Here is a 26154-nt window from a genome sequence, read left to right on the forward strand (position 1 = left end):
ACAATGCAAAGTATGTGTGATATCCTGCTCGGTATAGCTAAGATGCAAATGTTTCTGTTATAATCTGGATAAACATTAACACTTAATTCACATAATAATCAAACCGAAGGAGCTCGCCGCTGGGAGGAGAGAAGGCCGGAGAGATATAGCCGAGAGGAGCTCGCTGCCGGGGAGGAGAGAAGGCTGGAGGAGATAGAGATCGCCGAGAAGAGAGCTCGCCGTCGGGAGGAGAGAAGGGGAGCACTATAATCGGGAGAAGAGAGGCCGCTGGGAGGAGAAATCGCCGAGAAAAGAAAAGAGTTGATCGCCGGAGAAGAACACACGCGAGCACGGAGACAATTGCATGATAAAATCTTATCGACTCATGAATTATAAAGAATTTTTAATTTTAATTTGGAACCATAGTGTTGTTTTGCAATTGAGATTCATGAAAGCTAAATATATTACTGAGTTTCTTTAATAATAAAAAATAAAAATGGTCATAATTAGTATCCTTTAACATTATATATTAAGAATGAAAAGGTAATGTGTAATGAAAATTTGATACTAAAATCCAGTTAGATTTTTATGGGTATCTATTGAATATTAATATTAATATTTAACTCAATAATAATATTTTAGAATAGTTATTAGATATCTAAAGTTTCTATTTTTTATTTATCCAAATTATTCATTATTTATTTATTTATTTAAATTTCTCATTAGGTTAATAACGACTTACGGGACTCATTTGTCCGAATAAAATAATAGTTCTAATTACAGGATGTTTTGATAATTTTGAAAACCTAAGGAGGCATTTTGGAAAAAACCGAAGAAACTCCGTATTAATCCTCAGCTCTTCGCCTCGAAGAAACTCTCGTATTAATCCTCAGCTCTGCTCTTCTCCCTTCACATCTTTCACATCCTTTCTCTTCTCCCTCGCGTCGATCGCTATGCATGAAACGGAGCTTCATGATCTCTCCGACGATTCGGATTATGCCGCCGCTTCCCTACACGCTGTACGAATCGGCCGATCGATCTCCCGCTCATTGTCTTGTTGTTTCTGTTATCGTGTTCTTGTTTGATGTCTTCTTTCTTACTCTTTTTTGAGTGGGATTAGAGTTCTTCGAACATTACAAGGAGTGATTCGGGGAAGAGCATCACCAGTGAGTCTGGGCCATTGGAAGTCGTTTATTCGAAAGACAACGTCGCGATCCACCCCACCCAGTACGCCTCAGAACGCATCAGCGGACGCTTGCGTCTTTTCAAACAAGGGTCCTCCTTGTTCCTAGTAATACTCCGTCCTCTTTACTGAATTGTGGCTTTGTATTGCATGGATGCTTGTTGTTGCTTTTAATTTTGTTGTTTTAATTTTCGTTGGCGCATCCGTTTTAGTCGTGGATACCTTATAAGTCAAACACTGATGCGGAGGGTCACTCTTTGTGGCAAGGTTCAAGCTCTATATCAAAGGAGAAAGGTGAGTTTAGTTGTTGTTTCCACTGAAGAATGAAAGATGTAGTGGTATTTTTCTGTGTACTTAAGCCCCATGCTATACTGCCATGTAGGTCGGAATCTGTACACTGTTAAGTTACTTCCCTTAAGTGATGTACATTCCATTCGAAGGCACACTCCAGGTCTTGGCTGGCAATATATAATCGTGGTTCTTTCATCAGGTGAATTGGTTATGTACGTTATTTTCGTTAATCTGTGACTATGGACGTAACTGTTTTCTTGTATTGATAAAAACACCTTAACTGATTCTACACAACGTTATTTAATTGTTCCATTTATCTGTGACTGCACATTTGTAGGGCTTGCATATCCACCTTTTTACTTCTACAATGGTGGGGCTCGTGAATTTCTCGCTACTTTGAAGCATCATGTTTGTATTGTGAGGTTGGTTGTTTTTATTGCTTACTTGATTACCATCATTTTTTGTTCTCTTTAATCTTTTACCTTTTCTTTATTGGTAGTAACTAACTATAGTGACTTATACTAATTATTGACAATGAAAGACATATAATTCTTCCTTTTGTTGAAGCAATGAAGTGTTCCTAGTGATTTCCTTAAAGAAAGACACATGGGAACTAAGCACAGAAAAAAATTGCATTTAACCACAAATTGTTTTCGCTGTTAGATCTTTGTTTAGACAAAGTACTTGTATGCTATAAATGTACTAGCACTGTTGGTTAATATTGTGCTTGTTCTTTCCTTTCATGATTTGCATTGCAACAACTGGTTTATGTAGAGTACTTTGATGTATTTATCAAAAGAGTTGAACAAATACCTTTATCTCATGGCTATTGTACATCTTCAGTTCTGATAAAGCATTGCTTGTAACTGTGAAAGAATATAAAACAGATATTCACTTGTATCATTCACAATACTATGCAAGTTACATTTGAAATATGACCTATAATGTAATTTTATGCATGTTACTGTTGGGTAACTTGGTTTTCTACGTAGCTTATGGTGTGGATGCTATTTTCAGGTCTGTCGACGATGCAAACGTTTTTCTTGTTAATGATTTTCAGGACCCCCTTCAGGTCTGTCCTACTGTCAAACTACTAAATTAATTGCTTATATTTGTGATAAATTCCTTAGTTTTGCTAGCAATTATACCTGTTAGAATATTTTTCTCTTAACAGTTATGACTTAGAAATTGTCATCATTCATATCATTCTTGTAATGGAGCAATATTGGTCTGAACCACTTGAGCTGCATTACTTGTATATATCTAATTAAGAAATCACCACTCCATTTTGAATGGATTATTCCCTTTTTTATTTCTTATTTTAGGTTAGTCTATTTGATTGTCTCTTTTTTTGGCAACTCTTAGTCATCTGAACAATTATTCATTAACTAAGAAAATTTTCTTTCCTTTTAGCTAATTATTTTTACTCTCTTTATCACTTTCTTTTATTTTAATCTCTAATTACTTTGTTATCATAAGAGACAATTTCAATCTCCTACAATTTGATTATCTTCCCACCCTAAGTTAAAATGATGCTACATGACTAATGTTATTGAAGATTTACTTTGCTGAAGTGAACATCTATACTTTTGTGAGCTTTATATATATCACTGCTGGCTTTTACAGAGAACTCTATCATCTCTAGAGCTTCCAGTTATCTCTGTTGCCAATAGAGCATCCTTGCACAATCCAAGCAATTCATTTTCTTCGCTTGATGATTCAAAGATAGTAAATGGAACTACCTATGGTGGCATGTCCTCCAGTATTTCTGAGTATAGTGGGCGGCCAAAAAAGTCTCATGATCCTGCTCGAGATATCTCAATTCAAGTCCTGGAGAAATTTTCTCTAGTCACCAAGCTTGCCCGAGAAACAACTTCTCATCTATTCCGAGAAAATCATGGTGATTTACTTAATACTCATCATAAAAAGCAACAAGTTGAGGATGGTTCTCTTAATCCAGCAACTAGCTCAGCTGATAGTGAGAAAAAAACTATAAATATGGTCCAGATGGATTCAGATCCCTTGGAGGTGAATCACTTCATCTATGCCCATTTATATTTCTGTATATTCAGCAAAGTTGTTGTGCTGCAAATAACGTTTTGGCTAGTTTATGAGTCAATAGTTTTCTACTTGGCAAGAAGTACGTCAATGCCATCTTTATATTTCATTTTATTTACACGACCCTTTTTGAGTTATATTGTTGCTGTAACTTAATATCAAAATCTCACATTAAGCATTTTCCAAGCTTTTAGGGATTGCATATATTCTAAAAAATACAAATTTTCAGGTAATCATGTATACTGTTGGCTCATGGATTTGATAAATCCTGTTTGCTAATAGAGAATGGTGCAAATGCATCAATTTTCTTGGTGTAATAATAGATTGGTTGACCAAACCTTGTGATTGTTGGTAAACTCCTGTAAGCTATCAAGGAAATTATAAATAACATCATTATCTATCTCACTGAAATTTTAAATCAGATTTGATTAGGTAGGTCAATTTTCATAAACTCATGTTCCTTGCAGTTCGTGTTTGTTTACTTCCATCTTCATATGTCTTAGCCAAAACCAAGAAGAAATTTGATTTTGATTTCCTCAGAAGATGTTGTTCGATATCTGAATTGAGTTTTTTTTTTTCACTTGATTGCCCCAATTGTTATGTCAATCTTGAGTAAACACATATATCAGTCACTTATTTCTAACAGTTTATAAATTTACGTCCAGTTGTCACATTTTTTTCATCTTCATCATCATCATATTCAAACTGGGTATTTGTGACTGTGTGTGTGGATCTTACCCTCCATTTAATTGGTTGCAGTGCTATATCACTAATCACTTTCATATCAATTTAACCACTTTTTGGTAATTAACTAGAGTTTTCTTTTATCTCCCTCTACTTCCTACATCTTAAACTATGCTCAACTCAATTTGTTTAATAGATACTATTAAGCATCTCTTAGTTTGGCCATCCTCCATATTATTTTTTCCCAATTGATTATCCATTAGCGCTGCTCTTAATTGCTCCTGGACAATAGTATGTTTTTTTAATATATTTTTTTGCTAATCCCACACATCCATCTTAGTGTTCTCATTTTTGCTACTTTTTAAATTCCTGTACATGTTTTTTTTCACCATGCAGCATACCGATACATAATGTAATAATCTTTAAAAAAAAATTGCCCTTTTATCTTTTAACTTGTGGGGCATATTTGAATTACCTTAGACTCCAAAAGTCCTCTCTAATCTCCATTTCAACAACTGACTTTTTACCCTATTAATGACGTCTTCATCAATATCTCCTCAGTTTTTTACTCCACCATGGTATTGGAGCTAAGTTTTTTTGACATGATTAATTTGTATCTTTGCAGTTTGAGAAGTTACCTCTGGTTTGGGGAAAACAAAGAAAAGCTCCCTTGTCCCTTGAGGAGGTAAGTCATAGTATTTACTTTTAAGAATCATGTTCTTCCGTGGTACTTTTGCTGAAAGTTGATATATTTAAGATGTGGTGTATGAACAAATTATTGTATTAGCCCTCAAATGACACTTTTTCCCCATTTTATGAGATCTTTTGTATTGCTGATTTTAGAACCCTCCATTATCATATAAAATTATTTTCTTCTTATATTGAGCTTGGTTATTAGTTTTTTCTCTCCCCTTAACTAGTTCGCACACCATCCTCCCTGCTTCACCCACTAAATCTCACTTACGTTAACCTGATTGCAATTCTCAAGTGTCCAGTGTGATCACAAAGATCCACTTAGCAGTGAATTTGATCAGGAGACTTGAGTGTTCGATGTGCTATGGAACATCCAACTATGACCCATGAATGCCCTTTTGCTTGTGTATCATAACTTTTGTGTGCCTGAGGATTCCTTGTGACCATGATTGGTTTGAAGCCACCAACACACCTTTTGGAACAAAATTTGTCTCAACATTTCCAGCTATTTTCTATGATGATAAACATTTCCCTGTCTACTTGTGAGGTAATCTACATCATCTTGAAGAATCTCCTCTAGACAAAAGGATTTCTTATACAGTTCTTGGAAGTGCTACAGCTAACTGCTTAATTTGTAGCATAGAATCTCATATACGTGCTGGTATTAATTTTGATTCAATTATTATATAAGATTTTCTAATTTTCTTTCAAGAAAACAATGTCTTTATACATTATATGTATTTTTTTCACTCTTTGGCAAGAAGACTGGTCTTTCCAAGAATAGTTTGCAAAATTTAAATGCAAATGAGATGAGTTCTCTGTTTTTCATACTGTGTTGGTAATATTGAACATCCGAAACAAGAGGACAGGACTTTCTGCTGGTCAAATTTCCTTTTGGACTTAATGCTTCTTATAGTGTTGAGTTGCTTGGTGCTACTAATCCTAAATTAGAGATTGTTTTATATTGGATTCTTTGAGTCACACTGAGTACGCCATCTGGCCCTTTTTCTTCTGGTCCTATCAAATCCTATGTTCTTGCCGTGGTGGGTGAATCCAGTGCTCATGACAGCGGGGCTACAGATGCTAAAGAGGTCATGACTGAGCTGTTTATCCTTATCCTCCATATATTCATTAGCATAGGCAATCACTAGTCCAGTTGATGCTGGGAAAAATATGATTCTCTCTCCATTACACAGCTGCCACTTGCTTGTTCCCATAGATGATTCAACTGGCACCTACTTTTGTTACTCCAATTATTATTATTTCTTCTGCAGAATATGAGTGATGTATTAAGACTGAAATCGTTTGCTAAATCTTCAGCTTCAACACTGGCAATTTACATGGTTGTACATATATGGATGAGGGTGATAGTGGTGATTTTTTTTCTTTAAAAGTGAAATCTGCATGTTTAGTGTACAAACTTTCCTTTTATTTTCTTCATTTTGTACATACCATCTATTCTGGGCGAATTTGTGCAAGTTTTCTCTAGATTAGGTATATTCCGTCAGTTAATCTTAAAGTTCTTGTGTCAGTGGACATCTTTCTTTGATTCTGAGGGACGGATTATTGATTCAAAGGCACTAAAAGAGAGAATATTTTATGGTGGAGTTGAACACAATCTACGAAAAGAGGTCTGTAACTCACCTATAAGTGTACCTTAATTTAAGACATGTATCTGTTTATGAATGCTTGGCATTTACAACTGGAAGTGCAGGTATGGAAATTCTTGCTCGGATACAATGAATATGATTCAACATATGCTGAGAGAGAATACCTTGCTTCAGAGAAGATGTATGAGTATGAGATTTTAAAATCCCAGTGGCAGGTATGCATTTTTATATTGGAGGATTGTTATTCTTTGAAATGTGCTTTTCATTTTCTCGGCTGCTATGGTTAGCTCACCAAATGTATAACTTAGGCTTCTCATTAAATTGTGTTTACTATCATCAATATGAACCAATCTAACCTTTAATTTATTTTTGGCTTGCTGATTGTTGGATGAAACAGTAGAGTAATCATAGATTAAGGATAACACTTAAATTTGCATATGCTCCACTATGGAAACATCATTTTCACTAGTTTATAAATCATGATTGCAAAGATTGATTAGACCAGTATGTGCCAACTGTATTGACATGATGAAGGACCAGGATTTGTAACCTTCTACGTAGTAATATTGATACAAAGCAACTCAAATTGTAGAAACTAATTCCAGACTACTATCTAAAACCTTGAATTATGCAAATAGAATAGTAAGATCTGATTGTTTTGAAATTTTGATTCATACCATCCTTCTCCAATATTCTCTATGTAGAATTATCCCTCACAAATTTGGTAGTTGGTGCCAGACTAGTTCTAGCATGTTTGCTCATCAATCCTAATTTATAGTGAGGAAGCTTAGATATCCTGTCTTTTGCATCTTTTTATCTGTTCTTTTTTATTTCATCCTATGCAAAATGCATCAGTGGTCTAGGATCTTTATGCTGGCGGTATATATGATACCTGGGCCATGGGAAAAAGAATTACAAACTTGACCCTTAGTCTAGATGTCATATTTGTTGATTTATTACAATCTCTTTTTGTGAGAAGTGGGGAAGGGTGAATTGGTAGTGTCTTTTTTATTATTATTTTTATACTTTGCGATATTATGTGCAGACTACAAATAGTTGAGACTTATGCGGCTTGTTGACGATGACTTGGTGCTTTTATGTAAAATATCTTTAAGACTAATCTATTTGTTACATTTGCAGAGTATCTCAGCTGCACAAGCCAAAAGATTTACTAAATTTAGGGAGCGGAAAAGCCTAATTGACAAGGATGTGGTAGAAATTATTATCTAACCTTTTTACTCTTCATTATTTAATTTAATTCAATTCAGCATACATAAAATTAGTGCATCATCAGTACCCTTACCGTGTGTATGACATTGTCAAGGTGAGGACAGACAGATCTGTTGCTTATTTCGAAGGGGATGACAATCAGAATGTTACAGTTTTGCGTGATATACTGTTGACATACTCGTTTTACAACTTCGACTTAGGTTACTGTCAGGTAGAAGTATATTTTTTGATTGTAGTTAATGCTCTATAATACTCTTTTAATGCTAAATTTGTATATGTTGGATACTTTCACATTTCTATCTTTTGTGTTTATGTACCTGTCTGACCGTTTGAAGAGTTTTCATCTTAGTGGCTAACGATTTTGAATTGTATTGGGCCTCTCTCAAACGTTATCTATATACAAGGCTCGTTAATCTTCCAATGTATATTACAATTAGCCTCTGCTTCTCATTGTTGTTTAAAGTGTTATTTTCTGATTATTTGCGGTTTCACTTTATTTTGGATATGTTGCATTTCCTCACTTCCTTCCGTTTATAGTTCTTGTCTTCTCCATAACAGCCCTCATGACTATTGGGAAATCACCTTCAGGTTATGTTTATGTTCTATTTATTGTTCAGTAAACATTTGATAAAGGTCAAGTTAGTTGTTAGTGTTTACTTTTTCAAATTCTCCTCTTTTGTAGTTGTGACTTCTTGTTAGTGAATTTGTGTCCAAGGGTTTGCTATTTTTTCACCTTCTTAAAATGCTCTTGAAATCCCCTGATTGTCATCGTAAATTGCACCTGGTGTATATATTAGAATTTCATTGAAGTTGTTCATCTTTTTGTCCTAGGCATACTTATTTTCCTGCTAGATTTCTTATCTGCTACCCTTAAGTTACTATATCATAAATGTTACATTTTTGAACATGGTCAGCTTAATTCTGTTGGTTTTTCTGTATTACTTTTTTCTAAGCTGGAGAAGCATAACTAAATATTGGCTTTCAGGGAATGAGTGATCTTCTTTCACCGATATTGTATGTCATGAAGGATGAGTCTGAGTCCTTTTGGTGTTTCACAGCATTGATGGAACGTCTGGGGCCCAATTTTAATCGTGATCAGAGTGGGATGCATTCCCAATTGTTTGCCTTATCTAAGGTACTTGCTTTAGCTTCAACAATACTGCAGGCATAGACTTTTCCTGCTCTAGAAACATACAATATTGTTACTGATATTTGGTTCTTTGATTAATATGTTAATATTTGAAATATCTGCAGAGTTGTAGTTTGCCATGTATAAGGACAACTATATGTGTCTTTGTATTATTGCCAATGGGTTTCAATATTATTGCCAATGGGATTTCCTATATATATTTTGTCTTAAAGTTCAAATTTACCTAGTTTGGTGTTGGCATACTTGATCGTAATATTTCTCTATGTTACTAACTAGGTCCTTGATGTTGTGTTAGTTATCAACCCAATGGCTAGTAGGTTAGTGTTGTGTTATTGATTATGCTGACGAATTTTTTATGGCATTAAGCATCAATGTCAAGATAACTCAAAATTCCATTAACACGTGAAACCATATACAACACCCCAATATACTAAATCTTGTAAAGAAAAGATCCCACCATATACTAGAACATAAGAACATGAAAGAGTTCATGAAACTCAGCTGTAAAAAAGGTAGATAGAGATGAATGTATCTGAACACGAAAGCCCTTGAAGACCAAAGAACTATATGGGTGGATTTTAAGTCGAATGGAAAGAATTGAGCTTGTGTGAATTTTAAGAGAAGACTAGATGCATTCTCAGATTCAAACACATGTAAATTCTGCTTCAAAAATAAATTGTGTAAATTGTGAGCAGTGGTGGTGTGCGTAGAGTTTAACGGTTTCTAACAATCAAATTTTGCAACAGTGACATATATGTTTTGTCTAGTCATTTCAAGTTAATTCTGTTCGATGCCACAGGAACATCAAAGATAGTGCTTTTCCTCAAAGGAAAAGATCAGAGATTGACTAAGCTGTATGTGTTTAAGCAAGCTTCTTTTGCTGTTTGCAGCTCCAATAAGATGTAGTTCCAATAATTTTTTTAAAAAAGGGAAATTGGATAGGTTTAAAGATGATCAATAGATTCTGTAGGCAAACAAGTTCATTCAATTAGAATTTAAGGTGGTTTAAAGTGTGAAGGATAGACCAAAGAAAATAATATTTAATATAATTTATATTGATTTTGATATGTTTGTTTTTTCTTATCTTTCTTTGACCACTCGAGTTGCAAATAGCAAATACAGAACTATTGCTATTCTAGTGTGCTTGTGTCGCAATCATTTCACTTGCTGGATAAATTTGATTTATACTGCAAACTTGCCTAAAAAAAAATTTCTGATATTTGTGGCCTAAACTCCTTCCTTTTTCTTCTTGCCTTTTCAGCTTGTGGAGCTTTTGGACAGTCCTTTGCATAACTACTTTAAACAGAAAGATTGCTTGAATTACTTCATTTGTTTCCGTTGGTTGCTTATACAGTTCAAAAGGTAAGCTTTCAGTACATATGCGATCCATTGCATCTACTTTGCTAAATTTTACTTTTGCAAAATAAAGATGGTTACAATTACCTTTGTTGAAATTTATATGAAATTTTGCAGTAACTTTTCTCGTGTAACAAATTGATGTGGAATGGCATCTACAAAGCCCGGTTCACTTTTGTTTAAGGAAACAAAACCAATTTTACCTTGTTCTGATTCACAACTTTTCTCCATACTTTCAATCTTGCACTACTGAAATGATCATGTGCTGTAATTTTTCCTAGAAAATTACTTGACAGTACTTTGTGGCGAACTTTATTGAGCCCAATAATTTAGATTTCTCATTTTCAATACAATCATAGATTTTTTTTTAAATATCTAGTTTTTAGGTTGCTATACATGAATTATAAATTTTTTCCCCCTTTCCTTCCTTGAAAGGATCAGCTTGATATTGCATTCTACACTTTTCCATTAAGTTGTCTTAGATTTTAGGAGTTACAACTTGCAATATTTTCTGTGGGTAATGTGTATATACCCTCGATCAACAATGAATATCCCTTCTAAAGTTAACAAATATTTGATCTATGCTGGATTCAACTTTAACTATCCAAAATGTGGAATTTGAGGAGGTATCATCACTACTTATGCCTATCTGGAAAGTTACAAGAGAATGATGACTAGCCATAAATGTATGTGTACTGCATTTAATTGTGGAAAATGTCACTTCAAAGTTGACCTTAATTTGAAGCGTACATAGATTTACTTCAAAAGATTTTGTACTGATATGTCGATTTGAAAAATCTGGAGCAGTCTATGTTACTGTTGGATTAAGTGCCTTTGCCAAGCTATCGCTCCAGCTTCCATGCCTAATCACATTGTTTATTTTGCGTCATTCTAATTGAAGACTGCATCTTCCAGAAGTATTTGCTAAACTATTTTATTTCTGATTCATCATCATGCACCTTCTGTGGTTTAAGCCTCATTTTAGAAGTTTCATTTTCTATGCATCATGTACTTTCTGTGGATGGTTCCACATTTTCTCACGTAGATTATTTATTTTGAAAAATTTGGCCTCCGGCTGTGCCCCTTTAAAATGCACATCGTAGTTGTCATCTCACCATCTGTTGTGCAACTGTAGGGAATTTGAATACGAAGAAATTTTACAATTGTGGGAGGTTCTATGGACGCATTATTTGTCTGAGCATCTTCACTTGTACATGTGCGTCGCGATCCTGAAGAGGCACCGAACAAAAATCATGGGTGAGCAGATGGACTTTGATACGCTCCTAAAGTTTATTAATGAACTCAGTGGTACTATCAATCTTGACTGGATGATCAAAGAGGCTGAGGCATTGTGTCTCTGTGCTGGAGAGAATGGAGCTGCTTGCATTCCACCAGGCACCCCTCCATCCTTGCCCATCGAAACCAACACGGGAGTTAACCCCCAGGAAGATGAAGTATTGTAGAACTTTCCTTCCCTTGGTCATTTCTTTTTCTCTCTCTTTAACAAATGAAACACGATGGTTTAAGACTCCAGTCATTCCACAGGTACAGATTGGTTTAGCATTGTATATAAATCGATATCTCTCATTTTAGTTACGATTGTGTATAAAACCTATATATCGCATTCGTTGAAATGTATATTGAATATTGCTAGTCTCTTTATTAAGATGCCATTACAGTTGAGAGATGTCTAGCATTAGAAGTCATTTTTGTTTGCTAGTAGTATTCTTAAATACTTGTTTTTATTTGTGAGGATTTGTCTCTCTGAATCACAATCTTTTCACTTTTCTTACCAGAAGCAATCGTCAGACCATCCACAAATCATGACCACCACTGTGGTCGGTCTATGGATTCATCATCCACATCTCTACTTCTCAGCCTTTTTCTTCCTTGCTTCCACACATCCCCATTGAGATGCTGTGTTAAGCAGAGCAGAGCACATCGAGGCCAAGGGGGACCAGAAGGCCACCCATGGAACACTATTCCTTTGCATGTGATCCCTGTCCCCAAATCTGCCCAATCTTCACCCTCATTCTTTCTTTTGCTCTGCTCCACAGATCTTAAATCATCTCATCTCCACAATTTCAAGCTCATTTTACTGTTATTTTTATTTTATTTTTGTCTTTAGAAGATTTGGAAGAGGCACCAGTAAAACTTAACCTTCATTTGTAATCCACACCAAAGCTTCTCTACAGCTTGCAAAGATGGAATGGGTCCAATTAGGCCCCTCAAATAATTCATCTTTTTTCCCCTTCCTCAGTTTCTTTCTCTGCAATGCTTGGAAAGGACAGAGGAGGCTTCTGCTACTCCAGCCATAATTCACTCAATTGTGGTCCTCCAAACTTTGGTCTCACCTTCAATTCAAGCCTTGAAATGCCACTTCCTTGTAGAACTCGGAGCTCGCCCGTTCCTTCACCACCTTCTCTTTCTTCAAGTCCATGCCATTCCTTTCCACAGCTTTCTTGAACTTCTCTGTGTAATCCTCCAACTTCTTCGTGGGCAGGAGGAAGACAATTGAGGGTCAAGAAAGCTGTGGGATGGGATGACATCTCAGGACTTCTTCCTGGAGGAAAAAAAAAAAGAAGAGGAGAGAAAAAAAACTCAAGAAATTCTCAGCATTTGCATTTGACTTTGGTAGGAATTGGCTCGCTCAATTTATTTATTTAATTTTTTTGGTCCCTTTTGTTACTCTAGAAATTTCAGCTTTCCTATCTTCCTTTATATTTCATACGAACATATCTATCTTGCAAAATATTTATCGTTTGCTCTGCAAACTGGTTTGTCCTTGAATGTCTAAATCATAACAAGAAAACTGAAATCTGTCTATTATTCAGGTTCTGAGAACATCATGACGCCAAAGTTTTCCTCCATCTTTTTCTTTCTTTCTTTTGCATGACTTCTGATGATTTGAGTGTCGATGAGAATAATTCTTTTTTTCTTTGTTTCTGTACTCTGCACGCTCATGAATAAAACATCTTTTAATGGGCAAGGATATATATCTGAGAACTACAATAGTTTCTTCACTCACGTATGGTACGTATTTTGCTGAAATACAGGGCACTTTGTGAGTTCTGGAATTTGTGCCTAAGTCAAAATTTTCTGAAATATATTCAATTGCCTCTTTTCTCCCCACGCAATCCTTCTGTTTTGCAATCCAAACGTGGACCAACAAATGCCTGCCATTTTAAAGAAAACCAGAAAAATATGGAAAAGCCTTGTGTGTGTATATATATAAGCTAACAAGGTGAAGCTCTTCATGTTTTGTGCTTTAATTCGGGGGTTAATTACTTAATTTATCATGAACCTTTGAGATTTAGTAAATCTATCTTAAATTATTTTTAAAAAATTGCATTGTAAAATGTGTAATTTTACATCTTTATTGTTTAAAATTCTCATTATTAAATCACTTGTTAAGCGTTTAAAAATTCTGAAAGTATTCTAAAGAAACAGGTAAAAAAAATTCTTAAATGTTACATCATATCACATTCATTTATTTGCTGATCAACAATTTTAAAGCTATTTTTTTAAAAAAAAAGTAAAAAAATGCATATTAGAAAAACTTCTATTAATAAAAGTATAGTGTATGACATATTGGATCACCAGAAAATCAAATATGGGTCAAAAAAAAAATCCATTACAAATGAAATTTTCAAGAATTAATTAAAAATTTGATCACAATTTATTTCCACGATAAATTTATTATGAAATTCAAAGTGCTGACGACATATTTATTAAAGCTAAAATCTCATTTTATATTTGTTAATCTACAAAAACAAATCCAAAAAAGTTGCAACAATAAATCTAAATCAACTAGATTATTGCTGTTTTGCTTTTTGCCTACACTCTCTGGATTATTGGACCATGGCGTGGAGAATAATGTGGCTACACATGTTCAGTAGAAAACATTCAGTAAATTTGAGAACTATTCACACAACTATAAGAAAAAAAAGAGTCAATTATCCACAACTCATTCACAAATCCATATATTCACAAATAACATAAGATACGATAAAAACGATCGATACATATCAAAATCAATCCAATAAATTTTCAAATTCAATCCCAACATATCAAATCCAATCCAACAAAGATTCAAAGATGAATATCTCAAATATAATTAATAAACATCTAAATCTAATAAATCTAAATACATTATTAAAGATAATAAAATCTCCTAGCAAAGCCAAACACATCCAATCCCTCTCTAAAACTAGCCAATAGTATCAAATCCTATGATAGGTTATTAATAAGAAAAAAAACTACATCATTACAATTGTAATGACTAACAAATTAAATTTAAACTAAATAAGATAAATATTATAATAAAAAATAGTTAGATAATTATTTGACATATTTGAATATTAGTTTGGATATCTATTGATGATATATAAAATATATCATTATCTATAATGTTTCTGAAAGATATAATATAATTAGAGATGCATCTATTATGAAAATTAATAAATCTATTTTGCATGTTTCATGATAAATAAAAAAAATAAAGATTAACATACCTCTCAGTCAGCTATTGAGGTGAACATATTATACCGTGAAAATAAGATGCTAAGGGTGCTTGTTAAAGTATAGTGTTATTGGTCATGATGAACTACTAATATTTGTAATAGCTAACTGCTGTGTGTGAATATTAAATTAGGTGTATTTGATCTCAGACAAACTGCATTTGTTTAGATTCTATCTATACCCATTAATTCCTACGTTTACAATGGGAAAAAAAATACAGATTGGTTTGAATATGTAAGTCAAATGTATTAATGCACATATAAAACTTGAAGGGTAATGTGTATATAAAAGAAGGGAATGCCTGCCTTCCTCCCTTGGTAGTTTTTGATCCAATTGAAGGGTAATTTTCTTGATCCAATTGAACCTTAATTAATCATATTAATTATTGGATGATTAAATGGAATTTAAATATTTTTAAAATTTATATTTTATACATTAAACTCTGTGATTTTCATGAGTCTGTCCTTTTATATCATGTTCCTCCTTTATTATGCTATCAAAAAAGTTTAATAATAATACATTAAAATCTGTGATTTTTTTCCTTGATAAGAAACTATGTGATTTTTATACATTAAAATCTGTGATTTTTTTCCTTGATAAGAAAAATGTGATTTTTATACATTAATCTGTGATTTTTTTCCTTTATTAAACTATCAAGTTGCTACAAAATCACCGTTCGCCATCCGTCTGCCCCGCCGGCAACTTTCTTTACCATGAGTTCCACCGCCGACGATCCCAATCCTGTCGTAGTCACCGGCTACCCCGCCCCCGCCTTCCGATCGAACGTCGCCCCTCTCCTGCCACCCTTCAACCCTCCTCCTCCACCTTCGGCGTACGCTCCTCCTCCCCGCGATGACGACACCTTCGTCCTCATCGCCTTGGCGGTCATCGTGCTCCTCTGCATGCTCACCGTACCCATCGTCCATCACGTCCTCCGCCCCCGTATCCCCGAGTTCGCCGTCTCTTCCGCTTGCGTCACTGGCTTCATCCTCTCCGCTCAACAGCAGCAGTTATCAGCTTCCTTCGACCTCAACCTCACCGTCCACAGCCCCAACCGTGATCGCATCTACTACGAGCACGTCACCGCCAGCGTGCTGTATGCCTCCGACATCTTGTCCGAAAGGTCTCTCGCATCCTTCTCTCAAGGGAAGGGCGAAACCACCGTTCTCAGAGCTCGATTGGCGGTGCTCGGCCGGAAGTATGTCAATTCCGATGTGGTTAGGGGGATCGAGTCGGACCGTGGGCGAGGTGATGGTGCAGTAGGATTCAATGTTAGGGTTTTCTCCTGGGTTAGATTTCCCGGGGCGTTGGGGACCAGCTGGTATACCTTGAGCGTTCACTGCGATGGCGTTCTGATTAGCTTCAGGAATGGTACGAATGCGGCTACCACTGGTTGTCTGCTTGGCTCAGCACCAAAGAAGTGTGTGGTGGTTAACTCTGATACATCGTCCATACTTAATCACCAATGATCAGGGATCAGCAGTTGAAGTAGGAGATGTTGTCTCTTCTCCTTGAGCAAATTAGTTCGTCTTAGACATACTAATTTCGAATAATGTCAATTCGTATTATGCAGTTAATCAAGTATTTCAGTTTGATTTATATGGAGATGATTGTCAATTACAGTAATACAATACTATATTCTGAGTCTATGTTCTTAGTACTTATTACAAATGTTTCATTATTAAGCACACAATATCTACTCCATCAAACAATAGATATCACTTGATGTATATGACATCGTGCATTGTATGGATCTTATCATATGGCAATGAAAGGGAACGAACAGCGTTCGTATTGCATAGAGTAAAGAATGACAGTGTCGAAGGTTACTCAACTAAAGCTTATGCATAGAAAGAACTGATAAAGAGAAAGAACAGCATTCATCTTGCAGAATTTGACTACGACTATTCAACTCCACAATTTAATCTCTTATTAGTGTAAATAAAAAGGCAAGTACAACAAGGACCAGTCCCAACTCCATCTCACCGGAATACAAAAGGAAAAACATTAAACTTGTCACAGACGAGCAACGTATGAGTTCGACTGTGTGACGTATCTTACCCATCGATATGGATTGTAGGAAGGTGACTTCTTTGCTATTTGTAGATATCTTACCTGCCCAGAAAAAAGATACTGTCATGAATGCGTAGATCTTAAGGATTGAATTCTGACACTAGTAACTTAAAAGTGATATCGAACAGAGTAATCTAAATTGGATTATGCGATAGCTAACCACTTCATGTATTCTCATAAAAATGGAAAAAGAAGCATGTTGAAGGATTCATTCTATATTTTGTAGAAAACTGCTACTAACTTTTCCTATCTACACATTTCTGGTGCAACAAAGGTTATCGATAAGCCAAAGAGGAAATTCCTGATGACACTAAGACTTGCCAACACTATAGCTATCTCAGCGAACTCGTATTGGATAAAGAGAACATGGAGAAAGCCCATCTCACCTGCAACTTTGACGCATTATACATTGGTATTGTGAAGTTCAGATTCACAGGACCAGCTTCTCTAGTGATGTTACCTGTTTCCAAGAATGAGACACAAGTGAGAACTAGATTAACCGAGCAAGGAATTTAACAAGTAGGAATAATACACATCTCTTACCATGTGATTCCTGTGAGAATGTGAGCTTTGTTCGTAGAGTGTGTTCAGCACCACCCACAATCTGAAGTGTTTTTTAAGTTCAAGTGCAAGGTGTTATTTAACAACTTAAAAGAAACAATAACAACTTAAAAGAACACAGAAACAAAATATATAGTTGTATGAAAGAATTTGTCATTGACTTTGCACTGGATAATATCCACCAACTTTGATGGACGATGTGACTGAGACTAGAATCATGAAAGTTGGACCATAGATATCTAATCTATTTCCAAATGATCTAACAATTGATATTTAATATAGTAACAAACAAATACAATACAAGTTCAAGGAAACATTTTAATAAAGCCATGCCTTCTTTAGACACCATTCAAGTCTTTTAGCTCCCTCTTTAAAATCAGTCGTCTGCCCAACTGCACCAGCTTCTAGCTCAAAACTAACCCTGTATAACCAGAATAAATGATAAGTTGAATGGCAGAACTGTTATCCGGTATTTATATTTTTGTTTTTAGGACTAGCATCGTATAACCAGAATTATTCATCAAATTAAACAAATAAAGAACCCAGCATGGAAAACACACTGACTATAATATTATTGACAAGAGAAAACTAGTGAAGGAAGACCTTGCCAAGGGTCTTTCACAAACAGAAGTTGGATCGTTCGCAGGTATGAAACTTCAGAGTCACCATTTTATAAAACAATAATAACATCTTGCAGAATTTAAAAAGAAATTTTCATTGATAAACAAAATGGCCAATATGATACAGACATTGAGCACCATTTTATTACATCATTTGACTATGTACCCAACAGTAACAAGACAAGTCCTCAGTGGTGTCAAGACTGGAAAATTAGAAGTTATTACATCATTTGAGTATGTGCTCAATAGTAACAGAACCCTTCTGTGGAAATCATTTGTTGTATGACTCAATTCATTAACTGACTTGATTCATTAACAAGAGAAAGATCACAAGAACACAAAAACATAGGGCCTAAATCAATGGTAAGTAGCATTAACAGGAGGAGAATGTATAAGAGAAATGGCTACGAGTACAATGTGAGAAAGATGATGGTGACAAAAGAAAAAGAGATAATAAGTGGAGAAACAAAACTACCTTGATGTGTAAGCGGGCACTGGCATCTGTAGTGTAATCGTGTTTGCAGTGACACTTGCTGCGAAATCTGCACGTACTTTTATAATCACTTCAGCCTGTTCAGCATAGAATATTTAGTGATATTAACCATGGCCATAAAAAAATGGAATTCATGAAATAACTTGTTAGACTTGAATAGTTGTACGACAAGAGAATCCATGTCAGCATGACATACCTTTAATTGTCCTGCTTCTTCAATCAATGCATTAACCCGAAAAGGCGGGGTGAACTCCTGAGTCATCCGATAGTTCATTACAGCGAATTCTCCATCTGGAGGTATCTATTTCCATAATACACATAATGAATATTGTTTTCCATACATGTTACAGAGGCAAACTCCTCTGTTCTTAAACATGTCTTTATTTAAGACAATATACTCACTAATGTCAAAGTTCGATCCACATCAAAACTATCAAGACGAACTGATTCATGGAAATTACAGTCATCAAGTATTACAGCCCCTCCTGCTGAACTTCTATAGTCTGTACATTGTTGATTAGTTGTAAAACAAATGGAAAAAAAGTTCTCTATATATGAATTTTTGCTGCAGTAACTAAATTCTCCAAATTCTTAAACTTTAGGGAGACATTCATGAATTTTGAGTCTTTTGACTAAGCCAAAGGTTCTTTAGTTAATTATCAGAACAAGATTAACCAATAAGTTCCTATTGGAAATACCAATGAAATTAAAGATTATGACTATGGACTAATGTAGAATGAGGTCAACAATCACCAAGAAGGATTACAAGCAAAGAAAATCAATTATTCACCAATTGGAAATACAAGTGAAATTAAAGATTTATTATTATGGACTAATCTAGAATGAAGTCAACAATTACCAAAACTCCTAGTACTTAAGGTTACTTGTGCAGCATTTGGGTAAAATCACGGGCTAGTTACATTTTACCCATCTGAACTGAGGCCAAGTTTCGAGTTGCCATCTGACAGTTTTTTATATAGCACTTTGTGTCCATTTGATCCAAATTTTGAAGAATACCATCTGATTGTTACCACACGAGGTGGTTCCATTAAATCTACAATAAGATGGCAAAATAATAACATCAAGTGTATGCAAAAGAGTTTTAACTCTATGCATCAGGTTTACCATTTCTTCTGCAATCTCACAACGTGCAACATGTTGTCCATGTTCAGGGGCCTTTTTTGTCGTGGCACTCAGCTGCAAGGACAAACTTGCATCCTGCAGAATTAGAAAGCGACCTTTCGTGGTTGCCATCAGATTTGGCATGCAGGAGTTGGTTGCTTTGGTCAGTGGCCACACAATGGATTTCACCAGTTGCAAGTAGTTTGTCATGTACATCATGACTCAGGAGTGGGAGCATAACAGCTAGCGCGTTGACAGTGAGAAGAGATAGTGGTGAGAACAGGAAAGAGGAGTGATCAAGCACTAGTGAGGAAATGGGCGAGGAGAAAGGAAAAGAGAAGGAAGCATGTGGTGGGGAGGAGTGGAACAAGAAAGAAAGGTGGGAGCAGATGGTGGGTAGCAAGGAAACTGAAGCAAGGTGGGAACTAGGAGTGGAGGAAAGGAGATAAAAAATAAAATTATGATTTTGCCCATGCCTTAATATAATAAATCAGAATAGTGCAATAGTATTTAGGTAAACAAAATGGGTAGTCCCAACTCCCAAGATAATGGAGGCGAATATGTGCTATGTTTTGTCCAAGCAGGCATTATGTTATAAACAAACATAAAGGACCCTCTGGAACTCGAACTCAGTTCGATGGGTCAATTGTACCTAATGTGATTAGTACCTTAATCACTAATGGGAATACACAATTTCACTCGGCTTCTTCATATTTTATGGTAAATGCAAAAAAGCAAATTAATTAAAAACTTATATATTACAACTCTTACTGAAATCCACAAGTATCAACTGAACTTTTCCTGATTTAACACTTAGCCAAATTCAAATAGTTGATTTAAAAACACTAACTTTTTGCCTACAATTCTACAAGCATTTTCCAAAGTTTTGAACATCTAAAAAATTTCAATTAAAAAGGACAAGCCTTGAGTGCACCAATAAAGTAGAAAACTAAGATTCATATTCCTCGATTACCACTGGTCCCTTAAGCAACTCCAACAAGAGATTGGGCTGGGGATCAGCCACACTGTCCATTTCCTCATGATTTTTTGTAAAGAGTAGATACCGTAACAAGAAGAAGAAGATCCAAACAATGAACAATGCAGTTCAGCAAGAACATTAACAGAATTTAGAGTCAACTAATTTCAGTAAGCATTAGGATTCATGAATACGATAAGAAAGAAATTAGTTCAAATTGAATCTCCAAGAGAATAATAGCAACGAAGAGATGCACTAGGTTCATTCTTACCATAAAGAGAAGCACTGCCTTTACCAATGCCCAAGTCCTCGTTAAGAGCAAGACGAATTTCTGGGTTTCCAGTAAGGTAGCTTTTCATTTGAATGGTGCCATCAATTTCTGATGTGAGGATATAACCCTATTTCATTATCTCATGTCAGACTGGCAGAATATACATGTATAGCCAATGAGGATATTCAAGCTCCTCATGAGATTCACAAAATTATTGAACCAACAAATGCCTCATATTAACCCACTAAAATAAATCCATGAAATTGAAAAACAACCCTCAAAGATGGAAACATGAAGTTTTCAACACCACAATTTCTCAAGGGAACATATCATTCATTAATAATTGCCACAGAACATCATGAGTTGACAAAAATTTCAAGCTATATACTAATTTTCAGCAAATGAGCTACAAGTAGAAAAAGATGTAAAAGAAGCAATTGATCTGGGTATAAATGGTATTTCTACAACAAAAGAGAAAAGATTTCATTTTATTTCCAATAGTGGAAGTTTGTTTCAAGAAACCAGCAATATTTTGTTCGGCTACAGGTTCTTCATGCATTAAGATTTTGAATTTGAATCCAGTAGGCCACAAGAAGAAGGAAACTAAGCATGAATTTGGAACAATAGACAAACAACAAAAGAAAGCTATCTGCATATGTAGAAATTCTTAAGGATCCTACAATATGGTCAGCAGCATGAAAGGAATGCTTTTTCAATCAATCCTAGCACTCTATTAGTAGTTAGATATCAGCACAACCAGAGTCCAGCATTCTCAAACAATTCTTAACTCTTTATAAACAAAAACATAAAGAAGGATATTTCTTCCCAGATGCATTCATTATAAAAACATTATATTCCTGTTTATCTATGCCTAGCGTAGTACTCATGAGAAAAAAAATACAAGATCAACTAATTAACGAATATTCTATAGCATTACATTCCTGCCTATATATGCATAGTTTAGTATTCGGGCAAATCAAGTGGTTGTGTGATTGAAGGATATAGTAAAGATAATAACCAGAATGCTTTTTCCTGGATTTACACAAATCATAATACTAAGTGATTGATGGATATACTAATGATAACAACCAGATTCCATTTTCTTTAGTTTACACAAACCATAATACCAATAAAATCTGGTGACAAAACTCATTTAACAGAACATCTCACAATGAAACCTTAACTAAATAACTTTTGAAAGGGGCAATATACTGTAAGGAAATAATTGATAACCATTCATAAAGTTCGCGTAATCTGATTATTAACATGTCCTTTACCCGACTTCACTGGTTGGCAGTACAATGTGCATCCATACCGACAATAATTTGCACGAGCATGTATATGCATAAGAAAATAATATACCTATTTCTTAAAGTTTGTAAAATCTGACTATTCCAACTACATTGGCTGACAGTACATCCATACTGTATAAATCTGCATGAACACATGTTTTATATGCAATTCCTTTAGAGTACTACAGAGAAACATGAATGTTACATAATAGATTTGCTAATTCCCACCGAAATGCTTTATCCTAGGTAGAATGGATATATGACAGTGGCAATTGCTAAAGTGTTGTTAGACTACATTGAACAAACATGTCTGCAGTAGTATGGAACTCTAATCTACCAACAACAAATAAAATTTCGATGCAAATGCTTGACGTCACTGAACCAACAAAAACATCAATATACTCACACTAGAGCTGAATGTGACACTTATTTTTTCAATAATATCAACGAATATTTCCTCCCTCTTCCTGCCACCAGGCTCTGTAGCTACCACAGATTTGGTAACAGCAGTGCCAGGCATCCTTTTAGCTCCTTGCTGCAAATACACAAATCACAATTGTTGGCTAAAATTTAACCAAATAAAACTATGCAGACGATATGATAGAAAAAATCAACCAAAGTTAGGAAAATCAAGATCCTAATAAAAGAAATTGAAATACCATAAACATGGATGCAGGACCAAGAGTAGGCAATCGTGCAACATCGACCACAATTGGTTCATTAAATACATATGACTTAAGAGCTTCTGTGGAAGTAGTTTGTGGATAACCAAAATCCTGAAAACAATAAGTCAGATGCAACCATTATAACCACAAAGAGAGCCGAGATAGTTATTTTCATCAATATTCAAAACTTATAGAAGTAAATGAACAATAGTACTAAACTATCAAATTCATCAAGTAGTGCAAAAAACATTTAAAAAGTATCTTATGCTAAACAAATACTTACTATAACTTCATCAAGTAATTCGTACACGAGCACAAAATTTTTCCGTAAAGAATCCTCATTAAGAATGCCAAGATAGTCTTTTATAACACGTGCAATTCTTTGCAAGAGCTCCAAAACAAGGGATGGTGAAACATTAACCCTTGTTGTTGCCACAAAAAACAACCCAGCCACTTTCACATGAATATAGTTGACCCCATCCACATTCTGCAATCAGAAAAGGCAAAAGTCAAGTAGTAACGATATTAGGACTGCAACAGAAAATATATACTTGTATCAGCAAACAAAAGTACTATATGAGAAAGGATAAATTATTAGAATCCATCAATAATTTGGCAAGTGAGTTTAGACGATCAAAGTCTCCAATCACAGATGACTAGGTAAAGTGCAATACAATAATCAGATGGAAGCCTCGAGCACTGGCCGCATAAACTTCTAGATGAATATAAATCATAAAATGTCGACGTAGTCAAAAGTTTGTCAACAAAATCTACTAAAACGCTGCACTAATTTTAAGTTTTTTTTCCTTTTACCAATGGCTTGGAAAAGACATGATATTGCAATAGTTTTGCATACAGAGACTTACAAAGACAGGAGGAGCCTCCTCTTCTTCATCCTCTTTCCAGAACTTTACTTTGCGGAAGAATATCTCAGCACTACCTTTTGGCACTTCACCTCGATCTGTGTTGATTAATAAAAGTATAATCAAAATCATTTTTTATCAATTGAAAAGAAATCAAACGTACAACTACGAATTGAAGGGGTCAATCTCAAGTTACATAAACAGAGTGTTCATCCTTGTTCTGAAGCATTAACACCATAACAAAGAAACCTATCAGTTCAGTGGAAATAAAAGGCACTACTACAGTAGTTAGTAGATGGAATATGAATGAAATGCAAACTGTACACCACAATCCACTCCATATATTTTCCTGAAAAAAATGATATTCGAAATTCATCGTTTGGGATTTGGATACGAAAATAACCACAAAAGTATAAAAAAAAACAGAAACTATGACTATGCCAATTCACGGAAAACAACAGCCCAAAGTAGATCTAAGAGTATACCGAAGGGCAAAGCGATATACAGATCTAGGCCTTGCTTTTGTTTAGCCAAGATATCATAGGTGAATCGAGAGTCAAAAGTGAAGGAGCAGAAAAATGAGAACTTACAATCGCGGAAGACGATGTTGTCGCCTCGCTGCGACAGCACGAAGAACTGCGAGATCATCTTCAACAGCAGGGTGATTCAACTAAGCCCTAGATCTGATCCAAAGTCCATCGGATTCAACGAACTCGGCGGTAATGAAATGAAACACGAAGGATTGCAAGAATAGCATCTGAAAAATGCCTCAAGAAGGATCCAAAAGCCAACGAAAACTCAGGAAATTGAATCGAAAAGCCATCAAAAGCATCCAAATAAAGCTTAGCCAAACGGAACACGAACAGTACCAAAAGCTCACAGATCTGACGCGGGGTTTGAGATACCAGTAGATGAGAAGGAGAAGTGCAAGAACGGCACTGGCGATGGTTCTCAAAATCACTGCGAATCCGCCACCGGAGAACCAGCCACCGTGCGAAGGAGCACCGGAAAGAGAAGCCACCGACTCGAATCCAGCAATATCACGGATCTTCTGCAAAATTTCATTTTGATTCTCGAAATTCAGAATTTTCCATTTTACTATCCAAAATTTAGACATTTTACTCTCAAACCCTACATGGAACTGGACATTGTTTACTAGAGCGGAGGGAGTTTGAATCAATGTATAGTCTGAGACTTGTACGAAAGAGAATTAAATAGAAACTCTTCCTGACGAACATTGTCAAGAAAAAAAAATCAAAATTATCTGTAATTTTCTCTTGCAATTTCATAATGACGATCTTTACTTTCTTCACACAGATAGGCTTTCTACTTGTAATCCTCCCTTATGCTTGGAGATTCAATATTATATTTTCGAAAAATTATTTCACTTTGTTGTTCATCATTTTCTTAAGAATTATAGCGTCAAGAAATGTAAAATTTCTTAAGAATGATTTGACTCGTGGGAGTGATCATTCCTTAGATATAGTTTCTGAAAAAGATAAATTGTGAGGAGGTAAATCGAAAAATTGCAATTGATCACGCAGAAGAGTATTGTCTGGCTTCGTCAGGATTCGAACCCTTGCCCTCTTCTGCAACTCTGCTGCGTCGTAACCAACTCAGCTATGCCTCGGGGGCGATTAATCATTTTTTTCAAGTTATGGATGAGTTGCCATTCATACCCCTTAAACACAAATGAGTGTTAGACAATCATTTGAGAAGATTTCATAAAATATTAATGAACATCTAGTCGATCAAATTAATAATGAGCAACAATAAGAAATTATTCAACTGAGGATAATTTAAAAAATCTACTAGAATAATAAAATCAATAATACCAAATGACTATGTTTTGTATCTATAAGAATTAAATTTTAATATTGAAGCTCATTTTCTTGAAATATTTTCAAAGCCTTAAGTTGTAGTGAATTAAAATTTTAGTATGATGCTACGATAAAGAATTGAATTCTATGATATCGAATGAAATCTTAGATTTTGTCAAGTTATCCGATGGTGCAAAAACTATAAGATGCAAATGAGTTGACTCATTGAACAACATTGAGATATATAAAATAAGACTCATGGCTAAAAGATTTACACAAAGAGAAGGAATTGACAATAAAGAAACATTTTCTCCCATCTTTAAGTAGGATTCCTTTCGCATTATTATGACATTGATTATATATTTTGATTTAGAGTTATAACAAATGGATGTGAAAATATTATTTCTTAATGGAGATTTAAAGGAAGAGATTATATGAAACAATCAAAAGGATTATTTTTCTCTATTAAAGTTGAAGACTTGGTATACAAACTAAAGAAATTCATATATGGATTGAAACAAACTTCCATAATGATATTTAAAATTTTATGATGTTATCTCTTCATTTGGTTTCTTAAAAAATATCATGGATCAATGTATATACTAGAAGGTTAGTGAGAGCAAAATTTATTTCCTTATTCTCT

At 34.9% G+C, this 26154-nt stretch overlaps 3 protein-coding genes across 5 annotated transcripts; 2 read left to right on the forward strand and 1 right to left on the reverse strand.

Moving 5' to 3' along the window:
• Nucleotides 1–861: 861 nt before the first annotated feature.
• On the forward strand, nucleotides 862–11900 carry LOC141823999 (uncharacterized). The gene is made up of 15 exons (XM_074711215.1): nucleotides 862–998; nucleotides 1100–1270; nucleotides 1375–1456; nucleotides 1545–1652; nucleotides 1791–1875; nucleotides 2471–2525; nucleotides 3080–3481; nucleotides 4821–4880; nucleotides 6421–6519; nucleotides 6603–6713; nucleotides 7639–7710; nucleotides 7823–7939; nucleotides 8714–8863; nucleotides 10140–10240; nucleotides 11370–11900. The coding sequence occupies exons 1-15, from the start codon at nucleotides 933–935 to the stop codon at nucleotides 11695–11697; spliced, it is 2007 nt and encodes a 668-aa protein (XP_074567316.1). The 5' UTR covers nucleotides 862–932; the 3' UTR covers nucleotides 11698–11900.
• Nucleotides 11901–15458: 3558 nt separating this feature from the next.
• Nucleotides 15459–16237, forward strand: LOC141822730 (uncharacterized). The gene has a single exon (XM_074710062.1). It carries the CDS (start codon nucleotides 15469–15471, stop codon nucleotides 16222–16224), a length of 756 nt encoding a protein of 251 aa, XP_074566163.1. The 5' UTR covers nucleotides 15459–15468; the 3' UTR covers nucleotides 16225–16237.
• A 425-nt stretch (nucleotides 16238–16662) lies between these two features.
• LOC141824608 (AP-4 complex subunit mu) lies at nucleotides 16663–24710 on the reverse strand. Of its 3 annotated transcripts, none has more exons than XM_074711925.1 (14): nucleotides 24561–24710; nucleotides 24282–24374; nucleotides 23695–23789; nucleotides 23112–23315; nucleotides 22823–22939; nucleotides 22570–22698; nucleotides 20872–20998; nucleotides 18905–19005; nucleotides 18699–18803; nucleotides 18485–18579; nucleotides 17723–17810; nucleotides 17372–17432; nucleotides 17215–17288; nucleotides 16663–16870 (listed from the first exon to the last, which is right to left on the reverse strand). In XM_074711925.1, the coding sequence occupies exons 2-14, from the start codon at nucleotides 24337–24339 to the stop codon at nucleotides 16772–16774; spliced, it is 1353 nt and encodes a 450-aa protein (XP_074568026.1). In that variant the 5' UTR covers nucleotides 24340–24374; nucleotides 24561–24710; the 3' UTR covers nucleotides 16663–16771. The 3 variants fall into 3 exon arrangements, with proteins under 3 accessions (XP_074568026.1, XP_074568024.1, XP_074568025.1); XM_074711923.1 differs by having other exon boundaries at nucleotides 24282–24448; XM_074711924.1 differs by having other exon boundaries at nucleotides 24282–24459.
• Nucleotides 24711–26154: the final 1444 nt, after the last annotated feature.

Source organism: Curcuma longa, chromosome 3 (genome assembly GCF_044706935.1).
Source record: "Curcuma longa cultivar G26 ecotype Majalengka, Jawa Barat chromosome 3, ITB_CL_G26_1.1, whole genome shotgun sequence".
NCBI lineage: Eukaryota > Viridiplantae > Streptophyta > Magnoliopsida > Zingiberales > Zingiberaceae > Curcuma > Curcuma longa.